The sequence below is a fragment of the Dermacentor variabilis genome, chromosome 5 (genome assembly GCF_050947875.1).
Source record: "Dermacentor variabilis isolate Ectoservices chromosome 5, ASM5094787v1, whole genome shotgun sequence".
Taxonomy (NCBI): Eukaryota; Metazoa; Arthropoda; class Arachnida; order Ixodida; family Ixodidae; genus Dermacentor; species Dermacentor variabilis.
Genome location: NC_134572.1, coordinates 166,797,328 through 166,821,574, shown reverse-complemented (window position 1 = coordinate 166,821,574; position 24,247 = coordinate 166,797,328). Strand labels below are relative to the sequence as shown.

At 45.7% G+C, this 24,247-nt stretch overlaps 1 protein-coding gene and 2 long non-coding RNA genes across 4 annotated transcripts in view; 2 read left to right on the top strand and 1 right to left on the bottom strand.

Annotated features, from left to right (window-relative positions):
- Positions 1-4,129, top strand: part of LOC142583312 (macrophage mannose receptor 1-like) — a 63,466-nt gene extending 59,337 nt beyond the window's left edge. For both annotated transcript variants that reach the window (XM_075693736.1, XM_075693735.1), the window contains one exon: positions 976-4,129. In XM_075693736.1, the coding sequence (XP_075549851.1) occupies positions 976-1,169 (194 nt within the window). In that variant the 3' untranslated portion in view covers positions 1,170-4,129. The remainder of the gene's footprint in view (positions 1-975) is intronic.
- Positions 4,130-15,806: 11,677 nt separating this feature from the next.
- LOC142583315 (uncharacterized) lies at positions 15,807-19,866 on the bottom strand. The gene is made up of 3 exons (XR_012828593.1): positions 19,497-19,866; positions 18,640-18,726; positions 15,807-16,001 (listed from the first exon to the last, which is right to left on the bottom strand). It is a non-coding gene; the product is annotated as an uncharacterized LOC142583315 (long non-coding RNA).
- Positions 19,867-20,306: 440 nt separating this feature from the next.
- LOC142583314 (uncharacterized) lies at positions 20,307-22,873 on the top strand. Its single transcript, XR_012828592.1, has 4 exons — positions 20,307-20,747; positions 21,535-21,569; positions 22,372-22,446; positions 22,757-22,873. It is a non-coding gene; the product is annotated as an uncharacterized LOC142583314 (long non-coding RNA).
- The last annotated feature ends 1,374 nt before the right edge of the window (positions 22,874-24,247 follow it).

Genomic DNA, 24,247 nt, shown 5'->3' with positions numbered 1-24,247 from the left:
CCTAGTTCAGCTGATCACCGGGAAGCCTGATCATGAGAAAGAAGTTTGCAGAAGAATAAAAATGGGTTGGAACGCATTCGGCAGGCGTTGTCAGATCCTGACAGAAAGCTTACCATTATCATTAAAAAGAAAAGCGTACAAGCAATGCATTCTACTGGCACTGACATATGGGGCAGGAACTTGGAGACTGACAAAGAAGCTCGAAAACAAGAACCGCGCAAAGAGCGATGGAACGAAGAATGTTAGGCATAACCTTAAGAGACAGGAAACTAGCGGTGTGGATCAGAGAGCAGGCAGGGATAGCCGATATTCTAACTGACAATAAGAGAAAGAAATGGAGCTGGGCAGGTCATGTAATAGGTTAGATAACCGGTGAACCATTAGGACTACAGAATGGGTGCCAATAGAAGGAAAGTGCAGTCGAGGATGGCAGTTGACTAGGTGGCGTGATGAAATTAAGAAATTCGAAGGCGCTAGCTGCAATTGGTTGGCACTGGACAGGGCTGATTGGAGATCGCAAGGAGAGGTCTTCGTCCTGCAGTGGACATCAAATAGGCTGGTGATGATTGTGCGTGCGTGCGTGTGTGTGTGTGTGTGTGTGTGTGTGTGTGTGTGTGTGTGTGTGTGTGTGTGTGTGTGTGTGTGTGTGTGTGTGTGTGTGTGTGTGTGTGTGTGTGTGTGTGTGTGTGTGTGTGTGTGTGTGTGTGTGTGTGTGTGTGTGTGTGTGTGTGTGTGTGTGTGTGTGTGTTTGTGTGTGTGGGGGGGGGTGGTGCGTGCTTGCGTCAACCACCGTCAGTTTCACCTCGAAGAGGCAAGACGTGTGTTGAGTGGGCTCCTGAACAACACCCATGCGGATATTCAGAGAGCTGTGACGTTCAGAGAGGTGTGACGTAATGCTAATGCATTTCTCTCACACTTACCGCTGACTCACCACTTATGTTGTTTTTTCTATCTCTCGCTCTCTCTCCTTCGAAGGCACGAAGGCCAGCGCGGGAGTGTACGTGGCCGTGGGCCTGGGTGCTCTGCTCGTGCTCGTGGCGGCTGCATTCGCCATTCAACAGGTGGTGAGGTACTCCCAGTTGAGGCGCCGGAACGGAGGACCGTTCTCCTTCGAGAACCACGTGTACATCGACCCGCCCGTTCAAGATTTAAACGCTTCGCTGGGATGAACGCCTTCACCAATCATGTGCCGGGTAGCCGCAACAAAGCCTCAACAGCCAACACACTAAAAAGCACATGAACGCTCTTAAATCGCGGCTTCCAGCTTCAGGCCTGCATCATCAATCCAGCCACGCCTGTGTAGAGCGAACGCTTCAAGCTTAATTGGGGTTAATGAATGTGCGGTTCCCCGGTAAGCAGTGACAGTGATGGTCGCACCTTGCGGGACATTAGGACCCAGTGGGTCATGTGGGCGGGTTACCATTTCTCACTCACCGTACGATGGAAACTTAATTTGTGTGTCATATTCAGAGCTTCGTCAGTCGATGTTTAGATGGAGACATGAAGCATTTAATGGGTGAAAAAAAATTTGCCTATTTGCCTGTCAATTTATTAGAGGTACTATCACTTCACCAAAGCATAAAAAAACGACGAAAAAGGTACTTGTCTTTTTTTCTGTTTGTGAAGAGAGCGCAGATTAGGGAATTATATTACATTCAATATTTTGAAAGATAGCGAAAGGATGGCGATAAACAGTACTTGATCTCAGAACGGCCGTTTTCGATTTCTGTGTGCGTGTGTATCTCTCATCAGCGTAACACATATTTGAGCCTATTTTCGTCAGACCCTCCATGAAAGGGTTACGCTCAATTGGCTCGTTCACAGGTCCATGAGAAAGCATTATTTTCAGTTGTGTTGCACCCGTCGTCCGGAGACTGCATTGTAAACAAGGTTTTCATCAAGCGACATCTTTAAAACTTTGTTAAAGGTCCGAAACGCGCTCCTTACTTAAGATTGTGCATGGTTAATAAAACTTCCGCCTAATACATTTTTGAATGTGGTGTTTTTTTGAACGACGAAGCGTTTAGTTTATGGCAAAGAAATGCGACACGGCTGCGGACGACACTAAGGACGCCGACAGGAAGACGCAACAGCATAGGTTTAGCCTGTCACACCAGGAACAGCGTCTAGCCCGAGCCCCACTTCAGTAGCGCTGGCGATCCGGCTGCGGAGCTTGGCACGGCGCACTTCTTCCTTACAACTTCCCCCTCGCTGAAGACGGAGCCGCTCAGGAGGCCTAAGGCGTCTTGAGGACGAAGGGCTCGTGATATGGCTTGAGCCGATCTACGTGCACAGTTTCGCGGCCTCGGCGACGCAGGTCCGTAGGGGGCGTCAGAGGTTCGATGACGTAGTTCACCGGAGAAATTTGCTGTAGAAACCGGTAGGGTCCATGGTATCGGGATACAAACTTGGAGGAGACACCTGGTGTCGAAGTAGGAGGCACCCACACAGTGGCGTAGCTAGGACGTCTGGCACCCGGGGCCCGTAGGTCTTCTGTCACCCCCCCCCCTCCCCCGGAGTGTAGCCGGCGGAAAGAGGGGTGTCTTCAGACGTATATGACACCCCCCCCCCCCACACTGGCCCCTTGCACCTGGGGCCTACGGCGCCCCCCCCCCCCCGCCTGTTGCTACGCCACCGCACCTACAACCAAACGAGATCGTCAGGCGAAAACTGGTCGTGGGGGCCCCTGTCGTCATGTCGAAATTTCTGTTGCGCTTGTTCTTGCGTTGTAAGGGAGCGAGCTAGTTGCCGACATTCTTCTGCATACCGGGCGGCTTCGGAAACCAGTGTACCCTCTGATAAGTCGGGACGGTAAGGAAGAATAATGTCAATGGGAAATGATGGTTCGCGGCCATATAGAAGAAAGAAGGGAGAAAAGCCTGTCGTTGACTGGGATGCGGTATTGTAGGCGTGCGTGACACAAGGAAGGATGAGGCCCCACTTGGTGTGGTTGGAGGCGACATACATCGAAAGCATGTCGCCAAGAGTTCGGTTAAAGCGCTCAGTCAATCCGTTTGTTTGCGGGTGATATGCGGTGGTACAGCGATGAATAATGCGGCATTCAGCGAGAAGTTCTTGAATGACATCGGCGAGAAAGACGCGGCCACGGTCGCTCAGGAGTTCGCGGGGAGCGCCGTGACGTAGAACGAAGCGTTGAAGGAGGAAGGAGGCAACGTCACGAGCCGTCGCGGCTGGCAGAGCGGCCGTTGACATTCTGTGCAGGAGCGAATGTACTTTTACACAAATGTGTACATACCGCGCCAATAAAACCTATGACGTAGTCTGGTGTATAGGTCTTAAAGAGACCAGCGTGTGCGCACTGAGGGTCGGCGTGGAAAGCGGCGCATACATCAGTGCGGAGCTGCCGGGGTATTCCAAGCAGCCATTTGCGGCCGTCGGAACTGTAGTTACGGCGATAGACGATTCCGTCGCGGATGGCGAAGTGCGAAGCTTGTCGGCGTAACGCTCGGGATGGTGGGCGTGTAGATGAATTAGAGATGTAATCTATCAAAGATGAAATCCAGGAGTCCTTGCGCTGCTCCAAAGCCATGTCGACAGAAGCGAATAGGAGAATAAATTACTAACGCGAACCTGTCACTCCATGTCAAGACGCAAAAAAAAAAAAAAAGACGGCGTGCTTTGCAATCAAGCGCTCCTTAGCTCTTAAAGTTCACTCATCACGTCGATAGCCATGCTGCGCGGGAACCGAGCGCTAATCGCCATCTACATCGATTTATTAACTTTCGTTCTCTCTGGCTTTTTCAGTAACTTCTACAAACTAGATACTTTGATTACCTGGAGCGCTGCTTGTAATTCTTCATCTTATGTGACGGGAGGTTAGCCTGCACCGAAATGCCACTTTGTAGTTTTAACTATACAAGGTTACCGCTGAGTCGCAGCACACATAAGCGCAATATGGGCTTGATCATCTCCCAAATCATTCTTGTAGCATTTATCGTTAACTGTCACCGTGTAGTGGTGCGTTCTCCAAGCGACCTAATTTAGCAAGGGACAAATTTCCCTAAGACATGGATCATCGCTTGCTGTACGCCCGCTTAAGTTTGAAGCGAGACGCTACAAACCGACAGTTACCTCTTGCTGTAGTTAGTTACCCCCAAGCGATATTTAAGTAAACTTATGCGCCTTTGGGTAGTTCCATAAGCTATGCATTTCATATAAACTGACCAATAAAATTCTTCTCAATGTACTACACTTAAATTATAAAAAGAAGTTTAACGTGTTTACGTTCATCGTCTTTGTGATTGCCTTGTGATAAAATAAAACATTTTTGGCTGACATAGAGGCTTTCTTCTTTCTGCCTCACAAAACACTTGTCTACTGTGACATTAACGCCAGCGGGATTCTCTAGCATTCCCACATTGCATAGAGATTTGTAAGACAATAAATTGATATGGTGCCACTGTGGGTGCCAAGGGAACGGAAGCGCAGTCGGGGACGGCAGAAAACTAGGTGGCGTGATGAAACTATCAAATTTGTAGTATGGAACCAGCTAGCGGCGAAATGGCAAGTGGGAATAAGCTAGCGCAAGATAGGGCTCATTGGAGACCGCAGAGCGAGGCCTTCGTCCTGCAGAGTACTTAAAGAGATGATGATGATGATGATGATGATGATGATGATGATGATGATGATGAAACTGATAAGGAAAAAACGCTTCTGAGAACAGTCACCTCTCGGGTTCGACATACCTGATATTTGATTTATTTTGGCTCAACAACAAAGTAAATCGATTTATCCCCTTAACTCTGTCTATAGCTAACACCCTTAACTTGAGGAAAAAAATGGCTGTGGCTTAGCTAAGGTTAAGCCCAGGATGCGAAGCATACTAGCCTTTATATATACAAAATATACAAAGACAATATACAATATACAAAGACAATACAATATACAAAGACGGTCACAACAGTGCTTTGACATTAAAGCACATTCTGTAGACATTTAACAGTAACCCCAACACGGGGAACACACGCGCACAGAGCTGTTCCTACAAGTACTGTTTACGCTGCAGACACCTGTATAGCCATAGCCATGGTGTTTCGATCTGCAGTCCAGCGCCACTGAGAGCATCTGTATTCTACCTAATTAACCAATAAATATCTACAGCACACTTTGTTGGATATAGTACCTCAAAACTACAAAGACAAGTTAATTTAAAGCCGCACTATATTGAATGCCCTTCGCGTAGCAATTTCCTATTATCACCACGGTGGCTATATATACAAAGAACAGTTGTTTTGACAACCCACACTCCAGAAATGTTTACACCAAGGGTGTTTGCTTGTCACACGGGTAACACCCCTACCGTCAGGGCCTGCCAATATTTATAGAGGATGACAACGGAGCTCTAACTATACCTGCGATAACAAAAGACGTAGTTGAAAACTATGCAATCATTCTGACGGCCTTGGGCGCAGAGAAATATCCGGCAGAAGAATTTCACAGGGATAGATATGAAGCTTTGTTTTATGCACTTTTTATGTCGCCAGACACAGCTGTCGTCATTTTTGCTTACAAGAAAAAGTCGGCAAACAAGATGCCATCATTGGTTCCGGGCCGCCAACAATTTCACCATGCGCTTTAAATGTTTTTGTAAGGCTTTAACGGTAGGGGTGTTACCCGTTCGATAAACGCCTTTAAGAGTGTAAACATTTTTACAGTGTTTACACACTTCGCGTCAAAAGGGTGTTTTAGCGGAACGATACATCTTTACGGACACGAAAAAGGTTGTTTTGGTAATCAAAACATCCTCACACTCACACTTTTCCAAATTTGTTTGGCCAAAGGGTGCTTCTGGTGATCTAAACCTCGATAATGGTGCAAAGTGGTTTACAGTGAACGAGGCATTACAGAGGCAAGTGGGTAGTATGTACACAAAACAAATTTACTCGCGCAGTAGAGATGCAATATTTCGTTATAATTGGTATTAGTTGTCTCTAATGCTTCCAAACTTTCCATCGTCGTAGGCTTTGTGGAGTATCTCGTGTTTTAGGTTCAGTGCATGCTATCAACTTAGAACCAACATAAACTACAGGGAAGACAAATGAAGCATAGACAAAGCAATGCGTCTTCATTATTTTTTGTCGCTTCGGTATGAAACATATAATTTTGAATGTTCGTGCAACGTATGTTAATTGTACAATTCAAGCTAAGTACATTTCAGATAAGAAGTTTGATTAAGGGTACCTGCGACTGGAATTAAGAAAAAAATACGTTGATGCAGATTGCTAGTTAAGCACAAATGAATCGCATAAAACAAATGCATCTAAAATAAGTAAGACAGGGAAGTACAGTAGTCTCCAAAATTTGCGTCGTTTTTGGCGGTGGTTCGCTGTCGCGCTCTGCCGTGCTGCAGCGAAATGCCGTTTAACTTAACTGCCTCGCTCTCCGCCAGATATTGCGAAATGCCCGTAAAGCAACAGGATTCAATGCCATCAGGACTAGATGGCAACCAGAGGTCAGCGGGACGCCTTGCATTGGGCGCTCATGGGAAAACTACAAATGGAGCTGTTCATGATGAAATGGGTTGGACAAGTTTTGAATGAGTCAAGCTCAGAGTAAAACTGATTTTCAAGATCTGCTGAGGAATATGAAAGAAAGTAAATGGGTTGCGAGAGTGTTGTGGTATTTGTACAGAAAGGGCATTGACTGACAGTGGAGGAAAATAACTAGGAAGCTTACCAGCGAGCACCGGACCGGTATAGTGAGCAACATGTAAACAGAGAAGGTCAAACGCAGTCAGAGAGCCTGAGATAATTTAATTGGTGGCATGAAAAAATTGTCGTGACAAATATCATGAAAAAAATGACAGTCACATTAGCATACACCAAAAAAGGGTGAAGGCGAAAGCCTGCACGTTCAAAAGACATCCATTAAATTACTTGACATTCTCATTGGAATGCGTTGTTGCTTCTTATTGCTTGTTTTCCCTGGCTTAAGGTTGTGGGTTTGCGTGCCTTGATTAAAGCTACCTTAACCTGCGCCTTAATGAACTTCACCAAAATTAACACCAAATGTCGTGGTTTGGACTCCCACCAAAGGTCCAAGGTTCGACTCTCACGAAAGGTCATGGGTGCGAGTGGCGACCTTCCCACTGCACCTCAAGCTTGTTTTTTCTGCGATGGTCGCAGGACCATTACTTTATTGCCGACTTCAAAGCGACGCGTCCTGGCTGTCCGGTCGTAATACACCTTAGACCTATGCTGGGCTTTAGACATGGCGTCTTCTGACAACCTACGAGTCTTCCTTAAGCGTCCTACTAGCTTAGGTACATATTCCACCACAACGGGGCCTTCAAAGCGTCCTTCCCATGATTCGCGAAGCATGCGCCGCTGCGATCGCAGCGAGCGGCCGTGCGTTAGCTCTGCTGGCGAAAAACCGGTTGCTTCATGCGTCGCAGTCCTCAACGCAAACACGGTACAGGCCCCCAAGCACCGCTCCCAGTCTTTCTTCCTTTCGAAGCATAACGCCCTTAACACGCGCTTCATAGTCGAGTGTAGCTTCTCTACGGAACTGGGCTGCGTATTGTACACTGAGCTATGAATGAGCCTTACCCCACATCACTCTAAAAAAGTCGCGGTTAGGGCACTAGTAAACACGCTGCCTTGGTGGGATTTTACTTCGGTGGGAAAACCAACTGGCGCGAATATCGAGAGGAGTGCACTAACTGTTTTCATGGAGCTAAGTTCTTCAAGTGGGGCCGATTCGGGGAACCTACTAGTGGGGCAAATCGCTGCCAAAAATGACGGTATAGTGAGGTTCTTGCTGGAAGTGGGCCTATTGTGTCGACTACGAGCCGGCGAAAGGGCTCAGTGATGACCGGCACTAGCTTTATTGACACTCTTGCCTTTTCACCCGGATTCGCAACGCGCTGACATGTGTCGCAAGTCCTCAGAATTTGCTCGGCGTCGCGGAAACAAGCTGGCCAATAATACTACTGTAATAGTGATCCTTAGTTTTCTTGACACCTAAGTGACCAGCCCAAGAGCTTCCTTGCCACAAGCGCAAAAGATCCTGTCGATAAGGCTGGAGCACGACCAGCTGGTCTTATGTGGCACCCCTGCGATCCACATACTTCCAGTACAGTATATAGGCCGCCTCTCTCATAAATGTTCACGTTCTGCGTGCAACACCTTCGTTTAGGTGGCTTCGGGTGTTCAGCAGGCTGGGGTCCTTGTTTTGCTCGGACTTCATGGCTGAACTATCTATCTCTAACAGCCGCTGCAGGCCTTCCCAAATAGGTGGTACGAACAAACATGGCAACTTCTCTTCCAAAGCACCCTTCCCTGCCACTTCCCTGCCGCTGCCACTACCGAGACCTCTGCCTGCGCGGGTCCAAACTCCTGCGGTTCCAGCGCGGTGGCATTCTCGTCGCCGCTTTCTAATGTTCCGAACAGCCATCCACCTCAGTTAGTGCCGTTTCCGCGACTGCATAACTACTTTGTTTGGCGCAAAACAACGGACACAAAAAAGACGTCAGGACAAGGCGCTAGGGCGACTGCTTTTGCAGCTAACTCACGAGCTTCCTATATCGTTAGCGCCATCAGACTGGCCTCTCCGAACAGTAGCCCTTTCTCGCTCAGAATCTGATCCTACATATTTGAGAACACATAAGCGTACTGCGGACGAAGCGTAGGCGATACGGCAGCTTTCATCTTAAGTGTACCGAAATGTCCTTTAATATATCGGTCACAAATGTAACTATATATACATTTGCAACCGGAAGACATGCACTGTGAGCTTCTACAGCGTGCTTAATCCTGCAGCATTCACCCGTGACACACAGCTGTGTACCACGCCCATGGTAGCCGTGGAGTCTGGCAGTACGCGACAAGGTTTCCCGTTTACTAAACCTCAAGGTCGTGCATGTATGGTTCGAGCAGCTTCGTGTTCTCGTCATTGCAACTGACCGATAAAACACTGCTTTTGCCTTGTTACATTGTGAAGAATGCGCCTTGGTTTGTGACAGTTCTAGCAAAGAAAGCGTTTCCTCGCTTCCAGTTTCTTTTGCTGCTCTGCCTTAACTGGGGTCCCGGGCGACCAGGAAGTATTACATTTTGAGGTGCTCCCTATCATAGGCTCGTCCTATACTTATATTACTTTTTTTTTGGGGGGGCGGGGGGGGGTGTCTTGGTTTCGGCCTGCGGAACCTGAAATTGCGATCGCCTTCTCGATCGTCGCTGACTTCACGAGCCCGACGCGTCACAATTTCCTCGGCTAGTTCAGTGGCTCTGGCCGCCGTGCTAACTTTTGGCCTATCTTGAACCCAGTACTTCACCGGTTATAAAATTTTTCAAGTGCGAAGCACTGAAGAACCTTTGCGTGATCACCACAAGTTCTTTCTTCCTCGAGCCATTCCTTCTTGTTTGGCATGAGCGTACACTCAAATTCTGTATAGGACTCATTGTTAGCCTTTTCCGTTTCGCGGAACTTCCGCTGGAACGCTTCTGGTGAGAGCCAATACTTCTTCGGCAAACTCGACTTTACCTCATCATAATACTCAGCTTACTCTCTGGTTAAACGAGCGATTACGTCCGTTGTCTCGCCGGGTAACAGTGTGAGCAGACGTGGCCAGATTCGCGAGAGAACCCTTGCTTCTCGCACGTCCGCTCGAAGACCAGCAAGAAGAAACCAATGTCCTCTCCGAGCTCAAAGGGCGCATTAGCTCTGTCATGTTTAACGGTGCGCCCTCTCCTGCACTGCTTCCTTCGCCCCTCTGCCTTGTTGCTCGAGCGCGTTCCATTTTAAGCTCGAGTCGCTTGAATTCAAGTGCTTGTTCCCTTTCCTCACGCTCTTTCTGTTCTTTACGTTCCCGCTGTTCACGCTCTTCTGCCTGCCTTTTTGCAGTCTCCTTCTCTCTCACGGTCTCCAGGCATTCCGTAAGCTCATCATCTTTATCGTTTTGAGCGAGGACAGCGTCAATCAACTCTGGTTTTCGGAGTGCGTCAGTGACATCCAGGTGCTAATCCATCGCCAGCTCCAACGACACCAGTTCGCGCAATGACTTCAAATTCATTGCTGTTTTCAGAGTGGCTCACTCTACTATACACAACTATCTTGCCGCAACTTAACTAGGTCACAACAATAGCTCGAATTATCCCTTCGGTTGAAACCCTTCAACATAACCTGCCAAAACTCAGCAGAAAAAGTCCACACTGACCACTTTGCAGACAAGAATCCGGCGTAGACCGTCGCAAACGCTGCATTCATTTGCGACTTGGTAGACAAGGCTCGTAGATCCATGTCCCACCACTGATTACCGGTTGTTAAAGGGACGGAGTTTTGTGAACCTTCAACATCGTCTGCTTGGAGCTCGAACCAGGTTGACCATCATAGAAGGTTCGGCAAGGAAGACGAGGTGATGTAAAAACAAATAACAGTAGTTTAATACATCGTTACGGTTGAGCGGGGTGCGACAAGAGAAAACGTGCAGAAACGTTTGGCGTGCGTGCAGCTGCACGTAAGGGCAGAGAAGATGTGACCCCACGTGGTGGCTCGCTGGCTTTCTTTTACCCTACACCACCTGGGAATCATCATTTTCTGCTGCCCCTTGTAGAGGGCTTTGTCATGACACGTCGGGGCTAAAGCCCCTGCATCTACGCGCCACCGCCTCTTTCTTAAGTAGCGACAACCTTTGTTGTGCGCCGCCGTTTCCCCTCACACCAAATCCGGTTCCGGCATTTCCGGTTTAAACGTTTCCGGTTCCGGCGTTTCCGCGTCCTGGAGTTGCGCTGCGGGAATTTCCGCTTTGACTGCTGTTAGACGATGGTGAGACGCCCGCGCGTGCTTAGCAGAGCTGTGGCAGTCACCGTAAGAAAAATGCAAAGGGGACAAGCTGTTGTATTTTGCTGAAGTAGTAGTTCGCGGTCGCTGTTGTCCAAATGCACGAAAAACGGCAGTGGTCTCCAAGCGCCCAGGCACTACATTCCACTGTACGTTGTCGCTCGTGCCACAACCCGTCGCAGGTTGACGCGAAGCAGCGAACACGAGCAGATCGCTGGTTACAGTAGGTGGTAGTTCTTGGATGGAATCGCATTCACAGTTTCAACCACAGCTCGTGCAATTAAAGCCTCTCCAGCGGCGCGAAAGTAAACAACGCTAAAAAACAAAGTGTCACTTCCACTCGGAACAGGAAGCTGCAGCTACGTAAGTTCCGCTTGACGCCGGAAGCTAAGGGGGTGAGTGGGAGAGGAGCGTGGAGGAGGAGGGCAGGTTGGCGGTACTAAACCTGGTCGGCAGGAACGTGTATGGAGGGGCTTTAGTCGGGGCAACCCACACAGAGGGGCACGGGAGGGAATCCACTCCGTGGCGTAAAGGCTCTGAGCGTCGTAAAGAGGAGAGCAGGATTTGCACATTCCGCGCATAATCCCGTCGCCTACATCCGACGGACAAGTCTGTTTATGTTGACGAGCGTGAAGGTTAGGCACGCCGTGTCCCATGCGTTTGGCATTCACACCCTTCATTGGTGCATAAAGTGAATCGTAAGAACAGTAATAATTGGTCTCAATACTTTTCGCAGCCCGTTTATTACCGAGTGGGTTGATTCGATGGCGCTGCTTTCTGATGCCGAAACGCATGTAATCAGGTGGTACATTTGGTGTTTTATGAGCTTGTTTCTTTTTCAGTTGGAAAACTAAGCATGCAATAGTTCTTTTTCCTTTTTTTGCTGAACACAGACCAGTTCCATATTTGTTTCTTATGTCACCAACATGTGATTTGGCGTCTTATCAATTAGACCAGTCATGTAATACTTTGTGATTAGCTAATTGAATGTCTTCAATAAAAACATTACTGGTTGCATCTCTGCTCAAGTATACACTGTGTGTTTTCCGTTTCCCGCGTTAAATAGTCCTTATTTTTATTCCCGGTCCATGTTAGCCGAATCACTCCATGCATAACCTGCAACAGAGCCCAACACAATGGGAATCCAAGGGAAGCATAGGGTAATGCAGCTGATTTCCTTTTGCTCACGTGTACTGTCAAAATAATCAGAAAAAGCGACGTGAGAACTATCAGCAGGTGGGAGCCCAACCCACATTGTCTGCAGCATGGTTGCCATTCTACCATTGAGGCACCTGTGCGGTTGTCCTTCCGAACACTTCCTTCGCTGTTTGTATGTGGGTAAAACACAGAACCCTGGGAGTGTTCGCCAGGGCCACTCGTTGCCATGGCGACAAATGCGGATCGTCTATTCAACCACAGCCCGATCGTGGTGGACTGCTTCGGTTGAGTGCTCGGGTTTGTATATACATACCTAGGGCAGTGCAATAACGTAGGACAAACTGAAGAATGCAGCCTTGATGTAAAGCTCGTACACAATGCAAGGTAAGAGGGAGGCGGTAAAAAGTGGCAACAGCAATTCATTAGTCTGCCCCTCGCTCCCTCTATCTCCAGCTCTTTGTTGTGTCTGGCGGAGCTTCCTACGGGAACTGCTGCTGCTTATCTGGTGCTACAAAAATCGAGGAACGCACAAAAGACCGCAACGAGCATTCTTAAAGAACAAAATAGATGTTCTCACATTTCACAAGGATTCTTATGTCTACTCTAGGAAATTGCATGTTGAACAGAGGACAGTTTCAATGAAGGCTTCTAAATATCGCTCGCAAACGTATGCATTTATTTAACTAAATAAAAAAATTATGCCGCACAACAACAGTGCGTGATTGAGCAGTAAAAGCAAAGAGAAATGCCGTGCCTATGAGTGCAGCCGGCGTAACACTTACTAGCTTGCGTTCAAGCTATGGACGCCGAAAAACGAAATCCGAAGTGTGGTTCAGTTGTCCACACCAGCCCTTTGGAGCGCTTCAGTCAATTCGGCCTAGATGAATCAGGCTAGGTGGCCACTTGCCACCACCCCGTTTCAAAGGGGATGCCGTTAAAGCATCGTCATCATCACCACTTCCTTCTATGGGGGCGTCCACTCTTGTTGAATTTGTTTCTATACGCTTGTTGGGTTAAATATGTAACAGCCCTGTTCTTTTTTATAAAATCTGATTATAGGGCAACACTCAAAATCGTCCATATGCATTAGGTAATACTAGGCTTTTCCGTGCAGTTCAGTTTCTCTTTCTCTGAACAGTGGCGCTTCATGATAACAGCACAATAATGGGAAAAAGAAGCCCACTACGTAAATAACAATGCCTCGCAAACCAATTACAACTCAAATAAAATAAATGCGTAAGCCCTACGTAAACAAAAAATAAACAAAAGTCTACTGATAATAATTGTAATAATAAGTAAAGCAAAGCAAACGGCTCTGGTAAAAGATATTTTGCAGATTTCAAATCAATTTCTTGAAAGGTCTTTTCTCTGTATTCCAAGTTTATAACTTGATGGAGTAGAAGTAAATCGTAAAAATCTTAAAAATAAGAAATAAATTAATCAAGCATAACCAACGTAGCCTTTTGTTTGGCACAGGTAATCCCAAGCGGCTCAGTAATGTTCCTATGGTTGCAGCCTAGCACCAATGCTACACGTAAGAGCACAATAGTACTCTACATAAACCACATCACTCCAAAAAACACTCGCCAACCTATTCGGGCAGAGACTACCTAACATTCCGATAGCACTGTCACGCTGCAGTCACTTTTGCCGTCAACCACGGCATGGGCGTCTTCCGTAATAGAACGCTTGTGTGACGGCCTTATTGCGTTTGGTAATATGATGACGATGGGCGGTGGCATTAGTGGTGCCGATGAATAAAGTAACTTTTTCTTCAAAAATAGCACAATACTATTGCGGCGGATAAGCCAAGAACATATTGGTACTACGCATATTTAAGAAGATATTTTTAGAAGTTGATTAATTTTAATAACAATTAAAGAAAAGCAAATGATTGTGGTTACCGACACTTTCCAGATTCGAAGTAAGTTATTGTGCCTTTTCTTGCAATTGAAATTTAAAGTTTACTGAGGGAAAAATAAATCGTACAACTGTTGTAGAGAATGACTCAAATACGGAAACATTAATTTCTTTTCTATTTGCCAGAAATAACCATAGTTGGCTCTGTAAAGGTTCGTGCCCCTAACGTAGGTAGTACAAGCGTATTGTGACCGCAGGTAATGATACAGTACAGTGACAGGGGTTTAAAATACTGAAGTTGAGATCGAGACCAGATAGAGAAAAGGCTTGGTAGCGATAGGTGTAGTAAAATGTGATTAAATCAAGCAGGCTATATGTGGCTATTTGTCCTCTCCCCTTTTCAAAGTGGATTCCAATCATTATCATCATCATCATCATCATCATGTCTGCAGCCTACTGTAGTCTATTCATTATCTCTGAATGTGTTTCACTAGTAACCTCTATAAGTAATTACTCGCGTTAATGGACTCTTTCTCAAGGAAGTCACGCCTATGCGCAACTCAGGGGCGCGAATTCCTCTTATTTATGGAAGAACACTTTCTGATGAAGAGGGCTGAATGGAGTTCTACAAGTAATAAACATTACCGAAGGCGATCGGAGTGAATCTTGTCGCAGCGGGACGGGCCCTTAGTCCAAGCTTCTGTGGACTTGGCTGCCGGGCGAGCCCGATTCACCAGCTGTCGCTGGTCATCCAGGCTAGAGCTGAGCAGCACGGCCTCCCATGAGGAACTGGCTCAGGTTTAGGGTTGGTGGGAACCGCCGGATTTCCCTGACACACCCAGGTATTACCGATCAGGAAGACATTCGCAAAAATGGGTTATCTTTAGCGATTCGCAAGCCGCTCTCACATTACTACAGAGCAATAAGAAAAATTCTTGGAACACTTTGCTATTGCATGAGACACACAAAGAACTTACAAAAGCAATCGCAATGAACCACGTAATTGCATTCCAATGGATACCTGGACACTGTAATATTCCTGGTAATACTGCAGCGGACGCAGCTGCGAATCGGGCGCACAATAACGTAAAGACAACCAATCTTCCTCTATTGCGTAATGAAGTCCGTCTGCTCCTGAGACAGCTTTCTTGTCGCCTCAGCAAAGCTACCTGGTTTGATCAGCAAACTAAAAACTCTGAGTTATACTTTATAGACCCATGTATAAACTTATCAATGCCGGAAAATCTGAGAGACGACAGAAAATTCGAAACATTGGTACACCGCCTGCGTCTTGGTACTGCATTTACGGAACACTTCTTGAACAGGATAAAACGTGTCTCTAGTCCGCAGTGTTCTTGTGGCGATCCAGACGATGTGAATCATCTTCTTCTGGAGTGCTCGAAATACGATCCACAAAGAACGGTACTGCAAGCTAATTTGTTTATATTAGACAGAAGACCATCCACTCTAAGAAAGATACTTGGCCCATCCCTTATGAAAATATGAGACGAGTTTCATGTGAAAGTCTGATGAGTTTTGACATCACAGCCATTAGACTTTCTGATGAGTTTCTTTGGAATTTTCTGATGTATTCCTAATGTCATTCTAAAACATATTGGCCACCGTCTTTCTGTAGAATTCTTGATGAGTGTTTTTCTTGCGAGCATGAAATGTCTTCCTAATGTGCTCTCCAAAGCAGTTTTCTTGTGACTTTCTCATGTCTTCCTAATGAATCTCTAATGAGCTTATACATTCGACTGCTGGTGCTCATAGCACTCCTATAACAGAATTGGCCACCACGTGTGCTAAAATTTTCTTGTGTCCCAATGGCAGTCAGAGCTTATTTAAATACGTTACCTGTGCGTGACTGTCTTTGGTGCTTGATATATGCAGCCTGTATGCATGTATGTATGTCCAGCGAAGATGCAGCACTTTTGAAAACATGTACATGGGCCCTACTTATGCTGCATGTTAGACATTACTCAACGAAAGAAATTTAACAAAAACATTTATTGGGCATATCAATGCTTCCTTAAATGCAGAAGGAGGTTAAATGATAGGAAAACACAGTATCAGTCTGGTTACGGATGTAATATTTTCCTTTCATTTAATCTCGCTACTTATCATTGAGGAGAGGCTGTTCTTGAGGTGGAGTGTCGTCATCTTTAAGTAAGTGCATGTGTACCCTGCATGGTAGAAAGGACAGAAAATTAACAAAACTTGGCAATCGACCACAGAAATACACACTGTATCACTTGCTGCAGAACGATCTGGAGATGTTATAGCTAGTTCTGCGAATTTTATGTGGTGTCGGTTCACACAAAGTTGTTGAGGAACCCCTGCGTGGCCTTTGGGTGCAGCAGTAACTACAGTAAGCAGAAATTGTTCTTGGCTGTACAAATGTGCAATGTGGATCAGCTGTGGCATGTGTACATGTCGTGAACTACTTCAGCTATATTGGTTTCCACTTGACAAAGGACAGCAGTGTCTGTGTATTGCTAGCGTGAATGAGAAAATCTATTACTTGGCATGGAAATGAGTGTAGGAGTGTTTGTGTACGGGCAACCCAATGCATCCCAGAGACATCCAAGTGCCAGTCGTTATAGAATATTTGCATCAGCTACGGGTACAGTTCTCATACATTTCAAGCCTACTATGTCATGCCTGTGTTGGCCTCCTGAATGATGGCATATATCCCATTCAAGAAATACACCACACCATATCTGGGGTTTTTTATCGTTTACACCCGAGCGCTGCTTTCAGAGGGAGGGCACAAGTTGAAAAACAAATGCGTAGAAGCATGATAAACAAGCTTGCATAAAAAGAATTTAATAAATAAGCTTGGTGGTTGCTATCTCACGTAGTTAGAGAGTATTCCTCTTTGTCATGCAATCATAATGAGCATTGACTGACACACGTCCCATTTTTGGATGTGGTATTCCTCACCGATTTTGTTGTATCAATCTGTTGCCATAGGCGAACGAAACAGATAAACAATCTAAGTCCAGTGCACAGCTTGTCGTGTCAATGCATGGTCAAATGGGACGAGCACACTGGTTTTTTGTGTGAATTATGGTGCTCTCCTAGGCGCATGCTGAGGCACCGGCTAGTCAGCGTGCCGTATGTACATTGGACCAAATATGCACATGATCAAAAGAATAGCCTACATTACCCCTGAAAGATAGGAGACAAATTTGGGTATCTTTAACTAAGCAAGCCTCCAATGCCTGGGTGCCTTTGTCAATTAACTTGTGGACTGCAATGCACATATATTTCCAGCAAAAATAAGTTAGGCAGCATATGCACAACAGTCATGTTGTATGGTCTCTCTTCCTTTGCTGCGCAAATTTTGTCCTGAAAAGTTACATGAACTGATTGAATTGAAAATTGAATTGAGAAAGGCGAGGAGGCAAGCGAGGCTTGCTTGGTTAAAGGTAGCACCAAATTTGTCCAGCACGTGTAAGAGGCACTGTACTGTATTCCTTTCACATGTGGTCAAATGTACATAGCGCAGACTGGCTGGTGCCTAAATATGTACCTATGAGATCACGATATTTCACTCAAAAGACCAGTATGCTCGTCCGACTTGGCCACACATATCCGCAATTGGGCTTCAGGCCGGATTAGGATTGTTTATCCGTTTTCACCCATGGCTGAAAATTGGCAAGAGAAATCAGTCAGGCACACCACATAAATAACAAGTGTGAGCCAGCCCTAATTATCAATGCATGAAGAAAGGCATCCTTTGTAGATTACAAGGGATAGAAATTAGTCTGTGCCTACTTCTTTTTATGCAAACACCATTTATCATGATTTTATGCCTTTGTATTACAACTTCTGCCATCCCTCTCAAATTAACTGGTGCACAACACAAGCGCACATCCAGTGCTATTTTTGTTAATCCTTCCATCAACTTAAACAGTCAGTTGTTAGCCAAGGTCATGTTGCATGGTCTCCCTTCCCTCGCTGCGTAAATTTTGTCCTGAAAAGTTACATGAACTGATTGGCAAATTCAAATGGACACTACAAGTTTTGCAGAGTGGACACAGCTGGTTCTCAGAAATGCACAAAAGCAGTGATGCGTATCTGTTGGCATCCTGTAGTGTGTGCAAACTAGCTGTGACGCTGCTGCAGTAGACACACTCACAACTGCTACAATGCCTACCAGCATGAATAGGGGAAGCTTGCAAAGAAAATAATACGAAGAAAGCGAGAGAAAAAATAGCTTACCAGAAAACACCTCACTACTTAAGTAACTACAGCACAATGAATACTGGCCCTCCTATTTCATTTCAAGAAATTCGAGTTCATCAAATGTGTATTTGCCAGTGACAGTTATTCTGAGAACAAGACAGACATAATTGTAAATATCAATGTTAAACAATGGTATGCACACTGCGTGCTTAGACCTGTGACATATGGCACACTACACTTCGAATTCTAACATGGACAAAACAGCACATGTGTGTATCATAAGCAGAAAGGAAATTAAGGAAATATATGCTACAGCATAGAAAACAGTTCCAAACAAATAAAACCAAAATAAAGAAGAAACGTACTGTGTAATAGGCAAAAATAAAATGGACTTTCAGCCAAGCAATTGATGCGAGAAAAATACTAAACGTCAGGGCATGCGAGGTGTAGTTTTAACAGAACAAGATAACGTGTGCATAATGTCTACAAACACAAATAAGCAGCAAGTGGAATAAAGTTGCATAAATATTTAGCCTATTTAGCAAAATGCATTAAGTAATATGTCGATACACTTATCCACTAATGATACCGAGATCCTACTTTGGTGAACACGTACACTTAAAAGCATACCTGACATGTCAATCCAGATTACACGCCGTGCTGCTGCAGCCATGGCCACGGGTTATGTGGACACTGTTGTGGGTCACGGCTTCACCCCTACAAAGAGAATTCTGTGTTAACTTATAGCTGTGGCACAATAAGACTATCACATCGTGAACACATGCAAGGAGCATGTAAAAACAGTCACGAAAACAATGACTGCACTGGTGCAGGGTGGGAACAGAGCACAAAGTCGAAGTTACTGATGAATGTCACGATAACAGGGACCCCTTCAACACGGCAAAATTTCACACGCAGCAGCAGCAGCGCATTACATGAATGTTTGTTTACATAACGATTCTAGAGTTTCTTTCACGACTTCAAGTAACTATCCCTTGTAATGTTTAGTTACGTCAAAGTTATGGCAACACCCCTTCAAAACAAACCTGTACCAGTAGCACGCTGTGATTGCCCACATTTTTGTCCCCTAATACTGCTCGTAAAGCGAAAACATTGTAAGCAGAGATTATCTACAACGTCGAATCATTTATAAGCGAGGAAACGTCATTGCAGTAAGAATCGGTCAAGAGGTAGATGAGTCGTTATCATGCGACTTCAGCAGAAAAGCGGGAGCTCACGCACAAGCGCGCATGATGAACACGATTATTTCCGAACGTAATCTTTCTCATCAGAAGAAAACACTTATCAAGATTTTCAATTCCGCATTATGGCAATAAATTCGCGCAAATAAACTCTGACACCCAGCAAGCATCGGCATAGGTTTCACTGTTGTCGTGGGAGTTCTCTTTCCTACGTTCGCAAGGCACCCTATGCCCACACGAGAAGCACGCACAACACGTGTGTAGTTAGCAAGCACGGTTACTCACCTGTTGAATGGCACGACGCGGTCGAAAAGCGCCCTCCAAGTTGCCGGTGCTTCGATGTTACTCCCAGCAGACATACCGGTGCATAGTGGACGAGCAGTGGCACGCTAACAATACGCATTATTTCTTCGCGACGTCCACCGAACTTTCCACGACAACCAGAGACAAAGGGAACGCACTCCACGGCATGAACATCGTTGGTCCACATTTGGCTGGCGCGCCACGCACACGGCGAGTTTGCAGCGAGACACAAGCTGTCTGTGGCACTTATGCGCACGCGAACTAAGTCACATTTCGTTACAGCAAACACAAATACACACGATCAAACAAGCACACCGTTACAGCTCGCACGACCGACCGACTCGTAAACAGAACGACAGGCTGATTGGATTGGATTTGATTGGATTGAAAAGGGGGTGGTGGGTGGCGCCACCAACAGGTCGGTTGGGGCCATAGAGTTAGTAGAACAACTCTAGAGGAAATGCTGGGCCGGAAACGTGGGAACCTCTAGGGCGCCGCCCTGTTGCTACTGGTCAATGTGGCCAGCGCAATTACTATTGAAAGAGCTGAAAGCAAGCTTATGCTTTCTCATCTAAAGACGCATACCTGATGGCTTTATGAAGGTGGTACGTTAATATTAAGTTTACAGAAAGCGATCGCTAAGTCCGCGACTTATGTAAATCACGACGTACGCATTCTTGCAATAAAGGATAACGCGAATTTCGGTTTCGAATCTGTTTTTTGGATGCGTAGTAGTTTCGTACAGTTTAGGTTTGACATGCGATCGCGCGTCGACATCGGACGTAATGGCACACACACTCGTGCCTTGTGTGCCACCGAAGCCCCGAAGTGCTCTGGCATATACCTTCACATGTAAGTAAACAAATGTATCTCCTTGTTGAGAATATCACGCGAGTAGGCAGCTCTTGTGGTGCATCACAATCGTTTGAGAAGCGTCACAGTAGAGCATTTTTCTGCATGCGGAGCGGTGTTTTTATTTGCAGGTTTCCCTTCAGTAGGAAATTGCTGGACAGGCGGACCAGCGCACCGGAATTGTACTGGCGAAGCCGCAAGCAACTCAAAGAATCTGTTTAATTGTTGCACTTCGAACAATCATGCTTCTACAAAGGCCACAGCAGACAAACAGCCTGATGCCGAGTATTTCTGTGCCACGAAGTAATCAAGAGGCGAGTGCCTAATGCGGACTAAATCGAGTGCATCGAGACTTAGAACGGCAGAAAGCTCAGCTACTTGGTAAGGATTCATTATGCAAGACAGAGGTGAGGCGTACAGACAGGACACAAGAGTAGAGAAGTGGGCGGCGCTCGTGTTGTTTGCTTGTAAATACTCTACTCTTGTGTCCTGTTTGCACGCCTCACCTCCGTTTTGCATAACGAGTGCATCAACCCACATATTAATAGCGTAGGCGTTTTATTAACTGTGCAATATTTTCAGCACTTCCTTGCATGCCATTTCATGTGGAATATCTTTTCTGGTCACAAATTTGTGCAGCGAATCTATTTGCATGATTGACTCCGGGCCTGCGGGAACGTTCACTTGCACTTGATGCTGAGTCTTTTACATGTATCCATAAACTGAAGATATGCACATCAGATCCCTGCGAGCATTTTCAAAATTCAATTATTTCCAGTTTACAATTATTTACAACAGGCACATATGCAATACTGACATAATCCCGAGTACCACTAAGCAGCTGGGACACATTTTTGTTGACCATACTCGCAGGTAAAATAAGTAGATCATGTGGACAGCTACAGCTCATTCTCCTTAAATCAGTGTGTACAAGGGGTATGCAAAAATAATTTTTTTCTCGCGCAGCGATTATTTTGCTGTATAAGCAAGAGAACCCACCACGTTATTGTAACGTATCTTGCACATCACACTAATATGTGCTTTAATTTACCGAGTGAGATGAGTTACTTTTATGGCTCATTCAGTCATATCACACTGCAAGCTGCATTCATCAATCTTCAATTGGATTTTGCAAATGTTTAATGAAACATGTTTCCCTTTTATGCAGATATGCAATGGCAAGCCCTTCCGTGTGTTCCAAAGGTAAAATTTAAGCTCTAAATTAAAAAAAGACATTTTTAGTCAGAAACAAGCAAAAATGGTGAATGCAGAGTATCGAAGCCCAAGGTACAGAAATTATGAGAAGTGTCGAATGATTTTAAGGAAAGAGTCGTATTTGAAAATGCAAGACTCTTTAGTGGAGGTCAAGCAAGTCAATATAGGTAGAATTCTCTGCAAAATTATGCGAGTGAGGGGATGTCAAACAATGGGTCAGGAAATGCGTTGTTTTTCTGCAAAACAAGAGCTGATTGCCATTACATAAGTCATTTTAGCATCATGAGACTGGTGCTTGATAAATTCAGAAATAAACCAAAAAACAAGACAAGCAAAAATAAAAAAACAATTTAATGATGCTCTCTCCACACTGGGATAAATAAAAACAAACACATCACGTCTAATGTGGACATATCAGACGCCTTGTGAAACACTAAAGGAAAAATTCAGTTTCGAGCTATGGAACTTGCCGCATAGATGTGGGGGGCCTTGCACTAATAGTGATAGTTACCACTGCATTTAGAAATTGAAAGCATTCTTGCAGACAAGGATGATTCTTTATATTTTTGGCTACCACTTCAAATGCCTCCACCAAGTGTTACAATGCTGCACGCAGCCATATTAAGGATCTCGCAGCAACACCTGCAGGTAAAAAGCAGAAGCAGTCAAAGTCCTGGTGTGTACTGGACACTATGTTTGAAAATTTTTGGGCAAGAAGAGTGCAAGAAGCAGACATAACTGCATTGATTTCAATTATTTCCCATTTGAATGGCCTTTTCTTTTTGCTTAGACAATGCCTACGCCTAGTCACAGCAGCTCCCTCATACAGACTCCGCAAGCCAAGAGGCCGTGGAGGCAAATGCAGGTAAGAAGCAATAGCACTGGTATCGACATTCATCTAATTTCTTTCGTTTAGGCAGCCAGCACACCTCGAAAAGCCACCTTGACTGCGGGTTTGTCACCCTAGTCGCCAAGGAAACATTTGAGGGAAAGCGGCAGGCAATGTGAACAGCCACTTCTCCATGTAAACGATACTCTTTCTCTCGGATGACTCCTACGCCTTGCCACGCCAGCACACTTGTGCACAAAGATGCCGTGGAGGCACGTGCAGGTCAGAGGCAAGAAGCAGTGGCACTGGTGTTGACATTCACCCAATTTCTTTTTCTTACACTGAGGCAGCCAGCACACCTCGAACAGCCACCTTGACTGCGGGTGTGTCAGTAGATTCCTGTTGTACATATGCTCATAATAAACTTCAGTAAACTTGAACTTGATAATAAACTTGAAGGCAAACGGGACATTGATGCATTGTATTTTTGAACATTTATTGTACACATACAATCTATGTTAGACTTTGCAGTGCTACAGAGCGTATTTTGAAGCTTCCCCCTATATTTTGCACCTTTAATTACGTATGTGTTGTGTGGCCCTCAATGCAGTTCATGTTGTAGCAGCTACTTTGTCTGTGTATCGCACATTGGCTTAAGCTCGTGATATCCACATGCTTCTCTCACATATACAAAATAAAGTTCTATGTAGTCCTCAGTGTTACAACAAAAAATGAGAGTAAACAATCCGATCGTGGAATTGTGTTTATTACAGCAATTCCTATGACAGTTATTGACAAGTTGACAACTTGAACTGTTCAATCCGTCCATAGCCTCCTCTATTGTTCAAAAGTAAAGGAGGCTATGATCCGTCATGGCAAGGAATTGTATGTATACATAAAAAAAGGGGGGGGGGGGGTATGTGTGTGTGTTTGTAGTGGGGGGTATAGGATTAGGGCGGTACGAAAAAATGTACCAACACCGTCCTCTAGACCCCTTGCGTTAAGGTACCGTAACAAAACGTATTATGCATAAAGTTCACACAACCAACTCTGATATTACTGCACACGCCAGGCGACGCGAGCTACATTTGTCATGACGCATTCGCGACTGCACCGGATGCCCTCCATATTATTCTCTTTAATCGTGCACACTGCACCGAGGCAAAAGAAAGTTCATGGGCGCAGGTGCCTTTAAGGTATCTCGACCTTGCGAGGCTCTGCTGCGCGTGCCAGGGGAGCTGTCCGTGCGAACACTCCCTGGCACACACCTGCCTCGGCGGTCCCAACCTACGTACCGTTCTGCTTCGAGCTTTGATCCCCCCACTGTCCCTTGGGTGCCCTGGAGTTCCTGCGCCGCCTGCTTTATTATAATCTTAGGTGCTCTCCTGAGACTTCCGTTTGTAGGTTACATGTGCCCTACCCCAACTGGATCAGTGCTTATAATAATAAAAAAGCCCGATCTATCGTCGCCACGATAGATCGCGAAAGCGGCTTTTGCAAAATACCGCGCCCGTGCGAAGAGAATTACGGAACGCCAACGAGGAATCTGACCACAGCTTCGAGCTCGTAACCTCGTCGAGTGACACTCCTGCAACAGGCGTGACCGCTGAAAACCGCATACCACCGGAAACTTCAACAGGATCATCCTTCGGTTGCATAACTGCCACCTGTACAGCCAACATGGACCACACCCGCACCGTCCCGCAACATAGAATAAAAAACCAACTTATAAAGCCCAAACACACGGCTGCACGCACACATCGCGACAGTACAAGCGAGACGCCATGCTGCTACGCTGCTACTGTGGCCGGATTAAAACTGACTATTGTCACCAAGT